Source organism: Periophthalmus magnuspinnatus, chromosome 3, assembly GCF_009829125.3.
Source record: "Periophthalmus magnuspinnatus isolate fPerMag1 chromosome 3, fPerMag1.2.pri, whole genome shotgun sequence".
NCBI classification, from domain to species: Eukaryota; Metazoa; Chordata; class Actinopteri; order Gobiiformes; family Gobiidae; genus Periophthalmus; species Periophthalmus magnuspinnatus.
This window is the reverse complement of record NC_047128.1, coordinates 34,156,048-34,173,760: the sequence shown is the minus strand read 5'-3', so window position 1 is coordinate 34,173,760 and position 17,713 is coordinate 34,156,048. Positions and strand designations below refer to the sequence as shown.

The following is a 17,713-nucleotide window of genomic DNA, read 5'->3' as shown; positions in this document are numbered from 1 at the left end:
GAGGCGTCGGACAGTTTGCCAGAATCTCTTTGAGGCCGTCCGATAGTCCTCCTCCATGGCCTCCCCGAACTCCTCCCAACCCCGAGTTTTTGCCTCTGTGACCGCCCGAGCCGCGGCACGCTTGGCCCGCCGGTACTCATCAGCTGCCTCAGGAGTCCCACGAGCCAACAAGGCTCGATAGGACTCCTTCTTCAGCTTGACGGCATCCCTTACTTCCGGTGTCCACCACCGGGTTCGGGGATTGCCGCCGCGACAAGCACCACAGACCTTACGACCACAGCTACGAGCAGCCGCATCGACAATAGAGGTGGAGAACATGGCCCACTCGGAGTCCATGTCTCCAACCTCCCCCGGAATCAGGGAGAAGCTCTCCCGGAGGTGGGAGTTGAAGACCCCCCTGACAGAGGGCTCCGCCAGACGTTCCCAGCAGACCCTCACAATGCGCTTGGGTCTGCCAGGTCTGTCCGGCTTCCTCCTCCGCCAGCGGATCCAACTCACCACCAGGTGGTGATCAGTTGACAGCTCAGCCCCTCTCTTCACCCGAGTGTCCAAGACACGCGGTCGGAGGTCAGATGACACGACAACAAAGTCGATCATCGACCTCCGACCTAGAGTGTCCTGGTGCCATGTGCACCGATGGACACCCTTGTGCTCGAACATGGTGTTTGTTATGGACAAGCTGTGACTAGCACAGAAGTCCAATAACAAAACACCGCTCGGGTTCAGATCGGGGAGGCCATTCCTCCCAATCACGCCCCTCCAAGTGTCACTGTCGTTACCCACATGGGCGTTGAAGTCCCCCAGGAGAACAACGGAGTCCCCGGTTGGTGCACTGTCTAGTACCCCTCCCAGGGACTCCAAGAAGGCCGGGTACTCTGCACTGCTGTTTGGCCCGTAGGCCGACACAACAGTGAGAGACCTGTCCCCGACCCGAAGGCGCAGGGACGCGACCCTCTCGTTCACCGGAGTGAACCCCAACACGCAGCGGCTGAGCTGTGGGGCAATGAGCAAGCCCACACCAGCTCGCCGCCGCTCCCCGCGGGCAACGCCAGAGAAATGGAGAGTCCAACCCCTCTCAAGAAGTTGGGTTCCAGAGCCCAGGCTGTGCGTGGAGGTGAGGCCGACTATATCTAGCCGGTAACGCTCAACCTCCCGCACAAGCTCAGGCTCCTTCCCCCCCAGCGAGGTGACATTCCATGTCCCCAGAGCTAGTCTCCATGTCCGGAGATCCGGTCGTCGAGGTCCCCGCCTTCGACTGCTACCCGGATCTCTCCGCACCCGCCCCTCATGGCTCCTTCCGCAGGTGGTGGGTCCACGGGAGCTAAACCAGGACTAATCCAGGACTAAACCAGGACTACACCAGGACTAAAGCAGGACTACACCAGGACTAAAGCAGGACTAAAGCAGGACTAAAGCAGGACTAAAGCAGGACTACACCAGGACTACACCAGGACTACACCAGGAATACACCAGGAATAAACCAGGACTAAACCAGGACTACACCAGGACTGAACCATATTGCATTAACATCGCTATCGCAAAACAAAACCGTTGTTGAATATTACGTCTTATTCTCTTCGTTCAGCTCTGATCAAAAACACTTTGACTTTGACGAGCAGCTTTTTTAAGTCTGAGATACAGTAGAACGTCTGAGATTGGACGGCATAGCTAATGTTTCTGTATTTGGGGCGTTGTTTCTGTCGTGTATCTGTATAAAATATGTATCGAAAGTGATCAAACAGGTACAGTTCTGAGGCTGTGTCCAGTGAGTTGTGGTGTTTTGTGGTGTTGGTTGTTTTGCCGGGGCAGCTGTTTGGAGAGGTCAGTGACACAAATGAACAGACACATCTCAGTCGACTCCTGGTCAGATCCTGATGGAGCTGTGCAAATAATCAACATGTGGTCAAGTTTTTCTAATGGCGATGTCCACAACCCGCCCCCCGTCAGTAAAAGCAGGTGGTTTGGAGCCGACTTCACGCTACGGAAAAGTGAAAAGTGACATTTGTGTGTTAAATGTCAATCATAAAGCCAGTACGGTTTGTTTTCAGGAAATTCATGTCAAATTTATATTATTTTGTATTCGTTTTAAGGTCAGACAAAACAGAATTTGACTGTTCGATGCAATTATTGTCGAGAAGGTTGGTGGTTCAAATCTCGCTCTCAGCATAAACACTCATCAGATCCACTAATCCACAGTTTGGCGGCGTGATTCCAGCTCACACGGACGAACGCTGTTGTTTTGTCCTTGGGCAAGACACTTCTTAACCCCCTTCACCCCCAGTATCTGTGCGCACCGGCGTCTAAATGTGCGAACGGGTGAGCGGCTCCTCGTTTAAAGTGCTTTGAGAGACTTAAAGTTGGAAAAACGCGGCGTAAAAAGTGTCCATTTACCCTTCACAAGGACAAAAATAAAGATACGATTCTGCCCTTGATCCTGGATTCTTTGGGCGCGTTGAAAAGGTGATGTATAAATTCCTAAAACGGCAATACAAAATACAGAGAGGTGCAATGAAATAATCCACGCTGTTGCCTTTTCCCGTCAGGTTTTCCATTATTCTGTGTGATTGATTTGAGGGTCATGGGAGACACACGACAGGAAGCTTCAGTTCACCACGCCTCACGTATGACATTGAATAAAACTACATTTAAGTATTCCTGGAACAAGCAGGCTGTGTTGTGATTAAATTTAAATCTACTGTATAATCAGATTACATCCCACAATGCTCTGGTAAATTAAATCCAGGGGACATGTCTGAAATAATGAGCAGGTGCAGTGAGGATGCTGTAACGTTACTGCAGCGGCCTCCACTCTAATCATGTTTGCTCACTCAGCCTGATAATTGTCTTATGTCAGAATGTCGGATTTGATGTGTAAAAAGTTGTGATGTTATGGCTGCTTAATGTTGAAAAGTTTCGGGGTTTATTTTAAAAGTCAAAAGGATAAATAGCGTCACTTAAATCTCAAATACAAAAATATTTATGAGAGCTACAACGATTAATCGGATATAAAAATGATCGCAGTTGTATTTTAACGATAAGACCTTTTTATAACGAAGACGGTGGCATTATCAAATCAAAATGTCACTGTATTTTAAGCTTTATTTGTTTGATAATGTATTTTAAAAGTCTCAGTCATCTAGTCCAACGATTATGTCTACTGTACGCTAATTTACAAAAGAATATCAGTCATTTTTTTATGTATAATGCACTTTTCTTTCCGTAGAATCTCAGAGTGCTACAATAAAACAAGAACTTTAAACTAACACCAATTGCTGAATGCTAAAAAACATCAACAATAACTTTTTTAATACTAATTTAAAGCTCTTTTTTATTTAGAAAGAGTCCAGACTCGGTGCGGCTCTGGACACGGAGGCAGGTCCAGAGTCGTGGTGCAGCTGAACAGAAGCTCCGTCCTTCATCGTACGGAGCCTCGTGTGGGACCTGAAGGAGCCACCTGAAGATCTGAGTCTGCGGTTTGAAGATTGTAAAGTGATCAGGTCTTGCAGATACAGCGGTGCCTGAACAGTGATGCATTTATGGGTCAGCAGAAGGATTTTGTATTTGATCCGGGATGAAACAGGGAAATTTCAGCTGGTTAAAGGGCCAGTATTACTCTATTTTCTGATCTATGTTATAAAAACATAACAAAAACAGACCTGGAGTTGTGTTTTGTTTCATTTACACATGTTTAAAACACACAATCCTGCAGATTTAGGCTGAGAGAAAAACACTCTGTTCCACCTCATGATGTCACGGGGTAATACAGGAAGTGCCCCACTAGAATCATTTGGATAATTTCAGCCCTGGAAATGCGAATTTCTGCTGAACTAAAGGTAAAATGAGCTTGAAAACTACCACTTCATGACATCACAAGGTGGAACAGAGCATTCAGGCGTGTATGAATGAAACAAAACACAACTCCAGGTCTGTTTTTGATGAGATAACGACACTATAACATGACTTAAAGCTCAATTTTGTGTAATATAGGACCTTTAAAGTTGGAATGAATGGAGAAAGTAGATATTTAAACTGTTTCCCGCAGATCTGACTTGTCCCTGGCTCTCATACCCTTTGGTACTTTGCTAGTATCCACATGAATGAATCGTCAGAGCCTGTGCACAGCTTTAGAGCAGCTTTTTCAGACAGCAAAGCAAAGCAGGATGCACACGCCAATCCGTTCTCATCCCGAAGCATTACATAGCCACGCACCAGGTTCTTTCACTGCATTCACAATCAATAAAATGTTTTACTGTTAGATTTAGCCACAAACTGCTGCTTTTTACTTTAAGCTTGAGTTTATTCACCTTATTCCCGAAGCTGCTGTGGGCACTGCTTGTATTATTTTGCATGGAGCTGTTGATCTTGACAGTAAATAAGTTCTTTACGGACTATAAAACATTTTTAAAGCGTCTCAGAGAATCGCTGCAGTGTTGACTCGTCGGTCACATGAACACGGAACATTTTACACAAATCAACCTACTTTAGATCATATTTTAGCTGTGGAACTTTTCATAAATTCTCCTTTGAAATGAAGAAAGTGCGGCGGGTTTGGAAGCATTTAGAGGCAAAAGTGGGCGGGGCAGAAAAGGTCAATCGGAGCAGTGCCTTGGCTGAGGTCTGCACGTGGCTCTGTAGAGTTTATGTTCTTTTGCGCATTTAACATCTTTTCGATCCCACCCCTGAAGCCACCGTTAAGGCTTTTACCAACACTGTGCATCACATTAAGACTTCCACAGCTTTTATAAACTAAGACTAATGTATTTTCTGCAGCAGTTGTTTTATGAATCACAGTGAGGGGGCCTAATCACATCGCCTTGAGCGCTTTAAAATGTAGAATAAAGGCGGCTCTTTCTCTACCACTGGCAGGGCACACAAACCAGATGGAGAAGGAACGAAAAGAGAGACTGCATTGCACCAAGCACCAGTTCCTGCCAGGCTGCTGCCCACACACAAAAACTGACAGCGTCTCAACTATTGCAAATGAATCATCTGCCACATACGTATACATTTAAAGGCCGCTGAGGCGTAAAGCTATTTTCATCATTTTGCAAAAAAGGCAAAGAAACGCTGCGACTTCAATCAGCTCCTGTGAAAATGGTCGTCCGCAGAGAAGCCTGCTCTAAAGTTAAAAGAGATATTAAAAAGCGCCTATATAGAAATGGATGAAAGCCTCGTGGTAATAACTGCTCCACTGAATTATGAGGCAAGACATCTAAAATAAGTAATGCCATTTGACAGTTTACTGAACATTTAATGAGGGCCAGGACGTCTACGTTAAGAGGTAGTCAACAGGAAAAATGATTATGTCCCTACAACATAATCAACTGCCTTTTTTTAAATTTATTTATTCTTTATTTGCCAGAGTCCATGTACAAATGCATTAATCTTACAAAAGAAAAAATGGCTTGTTCCAGATTTAGCTGCTGCTACTTTCCGTCTGCAGTCCCTGAGCAGGAGAACACACATAAAAACACACATTTATACACTTACATTATAAGACTAACTTAGTTCAACAGCACCATCAGAGTTAAAAGACAATAAAATGTAAAGATTCAGTATGTTTCTTGCGGTTAAAAGAAACACCTCACTCTGGCAGCTGATTTATCTCTTATTAATGTTCATATTTTGAGTTATGGACACAATAGCGAAATTAAAAAACATTACAAAACACCAAGTTCACGTAGAGCAGGTTTATATGAACATTTTAAAACCAAAATGATGAGCCTAAGAGCAGCATTTACAAAGAGAAGGACGACAGTTTTCTAATGTAAAGTGAATTGGAGCCAGAGTCTATGGAGCTGGAAGCACAGCCCGTGATCACTTCCTGTTTATAATGCGGCGGCTAGCAGGTTAGCTCTGTGCATTTATATAAACAGTCCTCAGTGTAACCCTTCAGTCGTCCAAGTAGAATCCATATGAAAAGAAAGCTGAATTCTGCCAAGTTTGCAGTGAGTTTTTCGACTGAATGTTTTGTCACTCATCCAAGTCTCTTTAGCTCAAACTGAAGTATAAATAAATATGCTCTTTAGACGCGAGACAGACGAACACACTCTTATGTGATTCAACCTGTGCAAGAGTGTGGACAAAGACGATGTTACGACTGAAACATTAGAAAAAGTATCACTTTTTGAACAGTTTTCTGTGGTTTCATTGCTGTTGCTCTGCTCTGAAGTTCATAAAGCAGAGTGAGGTGTGCAGAGAAGAGTGAGGTGTGCAGAGAAGAGTGAAGTGTGCAAAGAAGAGTGACATGTGCAGAGGAGAGTGAAGTGTGCAGAGAAGAGTGACATGTACAAAGAAGAGTGAAGTGTGCAGAGAAGAGTGAGGTGTGCAGAGAAGAGTGACGTGTGCAGAGAAGAGTGAAGAGTGACGTGTGCAGAGAAGAGTGACGTGTGCAGAGAAGAGTGAAGAGTGCAGAGAAGAGTGAGGTGTGCAGAGAAGAGTGAAGTGTGCAGAGAAGAGTGACGTGTGCAGAGAAGAGTGACGTGTGCAGAGAAGAGTGAGGTGTGCAGAGAAGAGTGAAGAGTGACGTGTGCAGAGAAGAGTGACGTGTGCAGAGAAGAGTGAAGAGTGCAGAGAAGAGTGAAGTGTGCAGAGAAGAGTGAAGTGTGCAGAGAAGAGTGAGGTGTGCAGAGAAGAGTGAGGTGTGCAGAGAAGAGTGAGGTGTGCAGAGAAGAGTGAGGTGTGCAGAGAAGAGTGAGGTGCACGGAGAAGAGTGAAGTGTGCAAATAAATGGATCTGCAGTTTTTATTGTAAAACCTGGAGAGGCTAAATTTGTGAAAAAGTAGCGATATGTTATTTCTAATGTCTCATCATTGCAGCAATGACCTTTACATATTTTTTTTCCTGAGAAATGCACAGTGTCCCCAGTTTCTTACCTCAGGAATTCACATCATCAGATAAAGGAAAAGTAACAAAACTTTTTCCCTATTTCTCAGCTTGCTTCAGCACTTTTGGCTGTGGAGTTTTCGTGGCCGTGTGCAGCTTAGTCAGTGGTTAATACACCCTCAGTCTGAGCGACCTGCAGATAAAACTAAACTCTTTTGTTGGCGCTGGCCTCACCTGTGTGTCTGCGTTCAGGACTTTGATCCTCTGCGTGGAAATGAACAGGTCCACCTCCGTCAGGGTCTGCGTGTCTCCGTCGGCATTCTGCACAAACAGTTTGGACAAAGTTAGAAAGATTAGCACCGTACAAAATATACAGTACTGTGCTTCCAGAAATACTGCATGAAAACGTGACATTACTACTAAAAATACAGAATTGAACAGGTGAGGTCAGGAAAATATCGTTGTGGATCCAGATCATTGTTTTAAAGGTGCACTACGCAACTTTTCTTATAGCTGTCTGCCATCTGTTCATATCCAAAGACATGATACTGCTTTGTCTGGAATGTTCCACAGTATTGCATTAAACCTGTGTATCTTGAAATGATCGAATTACAGGTGTTTTTATTGCTCAAAAAATACTGTGAGGTGAAGTGCTGCTCTCTTATTCACAGACTCGACCTGTAATTTAACCTGATGGTGTCATGCGCTCGTCTCCATGGAGATTGACAGGTTTAATGCCGCACTTGTAACATTCCTTGGCCTGGTCGTGCAATAACATGAAGTGGCCGTCACTGGTAAAGCTGCACCTCACTGCGTTTATAGGTTTGTGCACAGTACTGTATACTCCAGTGATATTTACTCAAGTGATATGTACTCGAGTGATTTTACTGTGGTTGCATGCAGCGTGTTGGCTGGACATAGACGTGTGCGGAGGTGAGGTAGTTACATAAATAAAACATGTATCCGTGCAGTGGGCAGTGATGAGATGGTGATGGTGAGTTTGGCACAGAAACAACGAGCAGCTTTACACTAAACCTCGACCAGCTGGCTCTCACACCACACGAGCTCTGGATATAAAACACACATTTACTGAGCTGCACTATTCAGAATATGTCAACATCAAAATGTTTAGAGGAAAAAAAATAAGTTTTACAAAAGCAGTACTTTGATTTAAGAGGACTCCCATAGTTTGGACACTTCGGTTTTGTCACGTTACCATGTTTTTTTTAATGTTTTAACTTTCTGGAGGTGCCACCTGCAAGATTCCATGGAAAAAGACAGTTAAAACCATACTTCCATGTCATATTGTGGAATATCATAACCAAACGAACAATATTTCCATGGAGACAAGCAAAAGGAAGCCCTCCCTCCAGCGATAAGAGCTAGGTTTGTGGAGATGCAAGCTCGCTCACAGTAAGGATGCTTGTTTTTTAAGATTTCGATGCAATAAAACATAAAAAAATATGGCTAAAAGTTTGTGGTGGAGCTTGGAGCACAGCACGTATTAACAGGGATTAAAGAAAACGTCTTGTAAAGATGCATAAAAACTCATTTCTCAAAGGTTTTGTACTGATACAGACATCAACTGTTAGTTAAGCTTTTACTGGTTTGCCCAAATTAACAGCAAAGCACAAATAAAACAGATGAGAGACGAGGACGTGAATGAAAATAACACGATGTTACGATGAGACTGGGGGCTTTTTGATAACACACCGCCTTTTTCTTGATTTTAGCAGCCTTCTGAACCCTCTGGCAGTGGGCAGGAGGCGGTGGGCGAAGGGACGGGGTCAGCGTAAACAGGAGCACAACAGACAAGAAGAGGGAATAAAATAAGGTAAATCAAAGCAGGTAGACACGTTACAAACCAAACTGCAGCTGCGCTATCTCCAAAAGAGAAAGAGAGCGAAGACAAGCAGAAGGAGAGTGTGAGTGCGAGCGTGTGTGTGCGTGTGTGTGAATGAATTATGTCCTTGTGTGCGTATGAAAGATAGCACAGCCGCGTTGGTTATCAGATTCAAATCCAAACAGCAATTACAGACAGGAATAATTGCTTTTCTTGTTCCAACACAACAAACCACAACATGCAAACACACACAGTACACTCCTGATCCATTGAATCTTTTAAACAGTGGGTGTTTTGATGCGAGTGACAGAAAACAGAGTGGATACACAACACACTTTTAATATGATACTGTACATTTGAGCTACAAAGGCCTGACTGAACCATTTTTAATACACGTCAACCATTGTAACCCAGGATCTCGTGATAATATACATCAAATCTTTACGCTTACCCATCAGTTTATCTTCAAACTCCTCAACATATACCTTTGTAACCCTAATATAACGCACCTTCTCGCTGTTTTCTTTGCCAACACACACACACTGACAAGGCAGGACAGTGCACAGCTCGTCTTTTTATTTCACAACGCAACTCCACACATCTTTCCCACGCTTATTCACACTCGCCACGTTTGTCGGTGCAGCGCTACAACAACAGGAACCAACGTTATTATTATTATTAAAGTAAATGTAATTCATCCAAACATAGTGTAATAAATAAATGTTAATTGGAAATAAAATAAATGCAAAAAAAATACTAACGTTCCGAATTAATGTTAATACGTAAAAAAATAAGTCAAATAAATCACGTTACACTTTTATTATTCCCATTTACACATTTTGAAGCGTGATATTTGGCTACAGAGAAACATCACGATAAACGATAATATTGAAACCACCACTGACACAATAAAAAAATGCAAGATAATCCAAATAAACCATTTTTAAACAGACAGGATCATTAAAAACTATGGACTGGAACAAATAAATGGCTGAATTAACTAATAATAGTCATAAAAGTTACTTGGTCAACCCTCTACGGCTCAAATCTCTTCTTATTATTACGTACAAATTAGCACAAAACCTCCGCACTATTACAAAGAAAATATACGCACGATAAATTACGATACCAGCTTTCATCTATTTAATCGCGACGCTTTAAAGTGGCGTAAACGACAGACAAAAGGACAATGTCTTTATCACTTTTACTCTGGAAATGGAGTAACTCGTGCGCACCAAAACAATCACAATTAAGTCAATGTGTTGTAAAAAGTTCCTATAAGACGATCCTCATCCTCGTGCGTCGGTCTGATGGTAAACGTCCTCCTCAATATAACGATCTAAGGACAGAAAGAGAAGAGACGTAGCCTGCGGTAAGGATTTTAACAGCGTTCCCAAAATAATTACAAGGTCATGTCATTGCGGGAAGAGACTGCTTTGAGGTTGATTCTTATCTCAAGTTAGTGTTTTACAGCTCTACCACTACTATTACAGTTTTCTCTTTTCCGTATCTTGTGAATCTGAACCCTGGCACGTAATCTCGATACTGTTTTATGTGCTGCGTTTTGTTCTTTATCTACTACGACGACGATGACGACGACTACTACTACTACTACTACTACTACTTCCTGCTGCAGAGAAAACAGCCTTAAGGTTAGTATATTTTTGAAAATTTGCACATAAGACATTTGTGGGTTTTTGTCTGATCTACAGGGAATGAGGTAAGCAACGGGATGACACATAGGAAGCGCGTGGGGAGAGGAACGCATAAATATTAAATCAAAAGAGGTAGAATATTTGGTTTTGCTAATTCGAAAGTTGCGTGTATCATAGTGGTACAACCGCACATCCACAACATTCGAATTTGACTTTTGTTTTCAGTCTCAAGTGAGCGATACTCTGCTATTTTAAAACGTCAAAGATGAGTTACTCGATGTGCGTTTATTTAACCAACTAGATAATGCGCTGCGTCTTGTTCCGAGGACCTGTTTTGATGCAGGAAGAACAAGAAGGTGAGAGCTGGCTGTTGCCATGGTTTCAATCCGTCGGGAGTGTTTCGTTTCGGGTTTTTTTCTTTTTTCAATTGTATGTGATAAACTGAAAACAGACAAGTGAAGATCAAAGAGGCGAAAGGTACAATGACGACGGAACAGCGGGACGAGGAGGAACAAATAGTGTTGTTTTGCGATACACATGCACTGGGTGGGAAATGTAAGGATAAAAGAATACATGTTTTGTTAGTTTTTTTAGGTTATTATACATATTACAGACGCATTTGTGAGAAAACGGACACAATCTGAAGCTTATGAGGTTAAACAGAACTGTAGAAACGCTACTTTTTCGTCCTAAAAATCCTTGACAAGCCTTTTGGTGCTGTCGTTACTGATCTTTTCCAATAAATTATGAAATGAAGCTGGATCTTGGACTGTAGTTCCCTTTGTTTTCTTGCCGTTTCCACATCAAAACAACACATTTATGCAAAGAAGCGTGATTTTTGCGAATATATCTCACAATATTTCAGTTATTGTTACATCCCTAGTTATAAAATAGCATGTTTTGGGGGAATATTAAAGCTAGAATTCTTTCATTAACGGTACTTATCAACAATATTATGTAACTCCAGCAGTAAATTTCTTCGTCTTTATATTGATACGTTGATTGATAGTCTGCAGAATGCGTTGATATCTTAAAACAGCAGTTACACACAGACGTTACTCAACCAATTTTAGGTTTCATAATGTAACAACAACACGTACACATCCAGATGCATCTTTATTTAATTTACTATGGCTATAAAGGAGCACCATCTGGCATACGTCCCATCCTCATCTCTCATCATCCCAGATAAACATATACATCCCGAGCATTAAAACGCCACAGAGGATCTCCACCTCACAGCCTACACTAAAATCCAATTGTGCTTCAGTCTTGAATCACAAAGCGGTTTAATCTCTGCTATACAATACTAATTCTTTCAAGATAATTGCATTTAAAGACACATGACCCTCCAGAAAAAAAAATAAAAATAAAATAAAATAAAATCTGAAAGTGGGACAGCTACAACCACAAAATCCAATGAATGAAAAATGCATGTGTAGGTTTTAGCAATGCGAAAGTGCCACCCAGAAGTTGTGAATAATGTATCGAGTTAAGTGAAGTTGACTGCTTCATGCTTTTGTGCAAGTTGAGCAGTGACTCATCCTGTAACGCGCATTAGGTTTCACAGATCCACTTCAAGGATACGTCTCTTCCCTAACGACAGAGCGAGCTTGATGAAATTATAGTGAAACAGTGAGTTTAGATCAAGGTTTGTATGTGAGGGATGTACGTGAATCTGTCTCGCTGCTGGGAAACGCGGGTAAAGTTTAGACGTGTGCGACGACGACGTGGACGGGGAACAGAATGAGGAAGTTTAAATAAAATGCAGTTTGTAGTGACAGTATTTGTGATTTAAAAAGTAGAATTTTGGGGGGAAATTCAACACTGAACGTATATAACGCAATGGAAATTATTACATATTTGGCTCTTCATGGAGAATTTGCAGTAAATGGGAAGTGTGATAGAACTATATTCATGTAGTGAAGAAAATGTTCTTATCGTGTGTCTTTAAATCCATTTGATCTGTCAGACCCAGACCAGACATGAACCTGTGTGAAGCTCTGTGTCCGTCCCACAGGAAACGTGTTGTTCTACCTGCCTAAGTGTTAAAATTCATTATCTCTGGGTGTGAAACAAAAGTCACTCTGCTTTGAAATGTATGTAGCATTGTCCTTCTGGTAGAAAAAAAACTCAGAGTTCAAATGCTCAGGGGACTTAAGACCGGGGGGGACTTAAGGACCACGGGACCGGGCCGCTGCCAGTCTGTGTCCAGGGCAGGTCTAGTCTCTGTCTTGGCCGTATCTGCTGTAACAAAGAATAAACCTTTTTCTGTTTTCTCTATAACTCACTTGGCGTCGCAAATAGATTACTTTTCAACTAAAATTGTAATTTTTTCCACAGCAGACATGTAAGAGAACCAATGATATAAAGATACACAGAAATGCAAGGGAAAATGTTGAAATACTCTGCCTGGCCAAAAAAAAAAAAAAAAAAAGGTCACACACTCTAATATTTTGTGGCATTGTTTCGATTTCGCTTCTTCAACGTCACAACATTCATTTCCATCCAGTGTTGCATTAGTTTTTCACCTGTTGCATTGATGATGGTCGAGTCTGACGCTGCTCAAAGCTTCTCCAGAACATCCCAAAGATTCTCACTGGGGTTAAGGTCTGGACTCTGTGGTGGACGATCCATGTGTGAAAATGACGTCTCACGCTCCTGATCCACTCTGTCACAATTTGAGCCCGATGAATCCTGGCATTGTCATCTTGAAATATGCCCAAAAATCCACTGATAACAATAACCTGGTCATTCAGTTTATTCAGGTGTCAGCTGACCTCATTCTGCTGAACCTAGACCAGACCAACTGCAGGAGGAGAGGACCTATTTGCTGAGTTAAATCCAGGTGGCGACTTTTTTTTTGGCCAGGCAGTGCATGTACTAGCAATCAAATCTAGAGACAACAGTTAACAGTTGTATTTGAGTAACTGTTACTTTCATATAGGCCGGTGTAAGAGCAGAACACTGGTCCACAGACTAAACAACAACTCAAAATTAACTAAACTAAACCAACTATCCAATCATCCATCCATTCTCTTCTGCTTATCTGGGGCTGGGTTGTGGGGCCAGCAGTCTAAGCAGCGACTCCCAGACTTCCCTCACCCCAGACACGTCCTCCAGCTCCTCCAGCGGGACCCCAAGGCGTTCCCAGTCCAGCCGAGCGACACCAACTAAAAACTAAATCTAAATCTAAACTAAAGCTCTTTGTCTTGGAGTATTCATCCGTAGGTTAATTGCCTGTTCAGTGTCTCCAGAGACCTCCATGTATCAAACAGATAAACTTGCAAGACTTGTACTTTACTTGCCTATACCGAGATAAAACATCAAGACTTTATGTAAGATGTTCATGCCAGTTATTGACCCACTGTAGCAATAAAAGCTGCGGATCAGAGAGAATGAAAAATAAACCAAACAAACAAGAAAAGACACAGCTCAGATCTGACACACACTTTAGAAACACAAATGTAGCTCTGCGTTTGGGAAAATAAAAGGCGTATTCATGTACTTCAATGTGTAAGTATTTTAAGGGCAGGACAGATAAAGCACGTGTGACTCATTGCCGTGTTTTGGCATGTAGCGATTCTTTATTTTGGACGTACCTTGACCCTGCTGACCGCTTCCTGGGCCTGCATCATTCGGATGTTCTTGGAGGGGTTTCTCTCAGACAGCAGCTGAGTGGAGCCAAGGTAGTTAGCAGCAAAGATAATGCCATCAATCAGGTCTTCTGGCTCGCACGGGCCCGGGACTACAGCCAAGGGAGAGAGACAGAGGGGAGACCGTTAACAAAAGGAGACGGGGGGGGTGTGCGCTAGTCTGAGGTCACTGTGGTGGAGAGGGTCTTCTAATCACTAAAGCCAGTCTAAAAGAGAGCCAAAGCCTGATTGTCAAGTGGTTATGAGAGGGTTGCTGTGTCCCAGTGCAACAAAAACAAAGTAATAGCAGAAAATTAAAGGTGAATTATGTAACTTTAGCGGTGGGGGGGTCGGACACCTGCTTGTAATCGCTTTATGTTCCACAGCATCGCAATAAAAACGATGCATTTATTCAACTACGGGTGTTTTTATTCCTCAAAAAAGACCTTGAAAAGCGTCTCCGTACATCTGATTTGCAACTTGGCCTGATGCAGATGCAGTTAATGCCATACTGTGGAACATTTCTCTGCACGCAAACAGGTGACGGACCCTCTGCCCGGAACAGTTTCATAATGCACAAAGTGTTAATCAAATGGAAACCAATGTAATGAAGTGATTTGTTTAAGAGAAAATGCAACTATTTAACGAAATTTAACTGTAAAGATTATGAGCTAGTGAACACCAATTGTCAACAGTGCATTTAAAATAATTACGTTGTGATAATCATAATTGTGCATTTAAACGACCAGCGCTATTTAAGTAAATCTGTGTGGAGTTTATATAGATATATCCCCCACCCTTTGTTGGGTATTCTCAAATAGACTAACCATTGTATTTAGTAGCAAAGATAATGCCATGAATCAGGTCTTCTGGCTCACGCGGTCTTGGGACTATGGCTAGAAAGACACAGAGGGAGGCCATTAACAGAGGAGACAAGAGGCTAGAGTGAGGTCTGGTGTTATACTATTATTGCATTGTCAGTCCAAAGGAAGTGAGTGCTGGAGATATGGAGATAGGGAACGTGATTGCTCTGCTTCAGTGCGTACGTCACAAACACAAGCGTTTTTACATTTAATCATGTGGAATTTAAATATTGGCACAGCTTTTACAGAAAAAACATGGTATTTCCTTTGACTTAAGAGTGTTTTTTGATTTCCCTGACTTCTGATTTGGTTGTAACTAGCTCCTCTCTCAGTAATTAAATATATAAATGGATGTATTCCTTATGAGAGGTGCAGCTTTGGCAGTGGCTGGTTAGTCGCACAGCTGGTTTAAACATACATAAACAGACATGCAAACATGAATTTACACATCGACATTCATTAACCGTGAGCAGGTGAGTCATGTTACGGCTGCAATATTAAACAACCTCAAATAAAAATGCTATTTGACTTTGCAAATCACAAAACATTTACGTATATTCGGCTTTTGTGGGATGCTATTCTGCACAAAACTTGCATGCGTGGTCCTAAAACGTGAGCGTGTTTAGGTGAGTTTTAAGTTTAGAACATAAATCGCAAATAGAACACAACACTTGCAACAGATAAATGTGAATTAGACACATTTTCAGCGTCGCTCAGCCCCTAATGAATGTCTGAGGATGGTATAAGAAAAAGCCACGGGGAGCCGACAGTCACGCCGGGAGGACATGCCATCAATCAGGTCTGGTGAGCGAGGTTACTGCGGTGGAGAGGCTCTTGTAATCACTAGCGCTGGGGCAGAATAGAGAAACTGAGCTAAACAGTGATAGCACCCGGGCGATAAGGGGCTGCGTTGGACTGCGGTGCTTTGGGCTAATGGAGGTGCAGCGCCAGGACAGGGCTGAGATTAATCTATACGTGCGATATGGAGATGTGCGTTCAGTAACACCCTCCACGGGCCACAACGGGCTGTCGTGATCCAAAGCGACTAAATCCTCACGCTATTTTAGACCGCATCTGCCCACCAGCACTGTGACGGCACGGGCAGTAGTGGCGTTATCTCGAGGCGAAAAGGAAGAGGGAAAAAAACAACAACAAAAAAAAAGCATTGTTGTCTTGGAAGCTGGCCATGTAATTAAAATGTTTTGATTTTGTGCGAATGCAGATTGACTTACCATCGACAAAGCTGGGGAAGGAGGCGACTTTCTTGGTTGGCTGGAAAATAGAAACGAGACAAGATGCTAATGATAAATGCTTGCGTATGCAGTTGGAAACACAACAAATAAATCTTTATCATATTAGGGAAATGCGCGGCGGAGGAGGCAATGCACGAAAATAGGTACGAAGCGAAGAAAAGACAAAAAATTTGATAATTACGGCGATCTATGGAAGCACGGATGTTTACGTAGTTTCTCTCGTTGTTGTACGCCGAGTAGTTATAGAAAACTAACCACAGAAATGAACAAAAACAAGATAAGTTATAACCATTTACCCATTAATAGCGTCACTATATTTATTCAAGAAGATGAGAGCTGCAAACTTCAAATAAAAACATGTTTCCGTCGGGCTGAGAATGCACAACAATATCATTTCATCAACATCGTTTTTGTTCCTGCTCTTTTATACTTTTCCAGACTTGTCAAGAGAAGTTTCTCAAGGGAGCGTTGCTTGTGTGAGAGTGCAAAAATAAATACCATAATCGTGTAAGAAATATGATTCACACATAATCACGTTGACATTTAAAGAGTCACGAGCCCGAGAGCAGCCAAACAGCTGGCACATAGCAATTTGGGATTTACAAAGCACCTAAAGTCACTGTGCTACTCATCTGTTTCAACATCCACAGCCACGGTCTAGATAAGAAAACTATACACAGCGAAGGAGTTATTGAATTTTTTTATCTAATTTTCAAGCCAAAACTCAAATGATTACTGATTCAAAATGGGAGATGAGAGTACAAACATCTGTAGCACCATCTCAGTGAAAAATGGCCCTTGTAAAACAGGCGAGCTCATTTACTGCCGTGCTATCGCGCCGTGAGGAGGGGGACATGAGGCGCGATGGTAATTACACAATTACTCAGTGCCCAGACAGTGGTACGCGCGGAGTGGGCTGAGGCGGACCCATAAACAAGCATGTATGACCCCTGTATAAATGTAAATGATTGTGTGGGTGCAAATGCCACAGTCCTACCTCCGGCACGTTGTTGTTCTCCAGAGGAACATTGAGGTCGGAGCGCTGCTGCTTTCTGGGCTCAGCTCCATTAGTAACCTGCACAGTCAACCACAAAAATACATATTACAATAGCAAATGATACCAATACAAATATAACGTTCGGGTTGGGTACAGTTTAAAGGCACCGGTGCAGTACGGAATAAAAAGGGTAAGGTGCTGGAAGTGGGGAAAAAAAACATGTTTTGAAGCCTTTTGGATGTTGGGACGGCACTACAGAAAGTTATTAAGTAGCGTTACTGTGAATTAACAATAAAAACAAAGACAAAAACACCTTATTTTCCAAACTATAAGTCGCACCAGCCAAAAAATGCATAATAATGAAGAAAAAAAAAAACATATAAGTCGCACTGGAGTAAAGTATTTTGGGGAAAATCCGAGACCAAGAACAGACATTTTATCTTTAAAGTCAAGTTATAATAATAATAATAAAATGTGGAACAACAGGCTGAATATCAGTACATCACGCTAACGTAACACATTTATATTTATTCAGCTCCATGAAGCACAGACAGAACTGAACACGTGTCTGGTTTGTTAACGTCAGATATTAACAGTTAATCAGATAAATAAAGCAGAAAAACAACAAGTTTACTCTGGATC

At 42.4% G+C, this 17,713-nt stretch overlaps 1 protein-coding gene across 4 annotated transcripts in view; it reads right to left on the bottom strand.

Annotated features, from left to right (window-relative positions):
* apba2b (amyloid beta (A4) precursor protein-binding, family A, member 2b) overlaps nt 1-17,713 on the bottom strand; it is a 68,189-nt gene that overhangs the window by 8,943 nt on the left and 41,533 nt on the right. The window contains exons 5-10 of one of the 4 annotated variants that reach the window (XM_033985447.2): nt 17,072-17,149; nt 16,054-16,093; nt 14,786-14,854; nt 13,926-14,071; nt 8,539-8,574; nt 7,060-7,146 (exon numbers count right to left, since the gene is read on the bottom strand). In XM_033985447.2, the coding sequence (XP_033841338.1) occupies nt 7,060-7,146; nt 8,539-8,574; nt 13,926-14,071; nt 14,786-14,854; nt 16,054-16,093; nt 17,072-17,149 (456 nt within the window). The remainder of the gene's footprint in view (nt 1-7,059; nt 7,147-8,538; nt 8,575-13,925; nt 14,072-14,785; nt 14,855-16,053; nt 16,094-17,071; nt 17,150-17,713) is intronic. The other 3 variants (XM_033985448.2, XM_033985449.2, XM_033985450.2) reach the window with 3 other exon arrangements.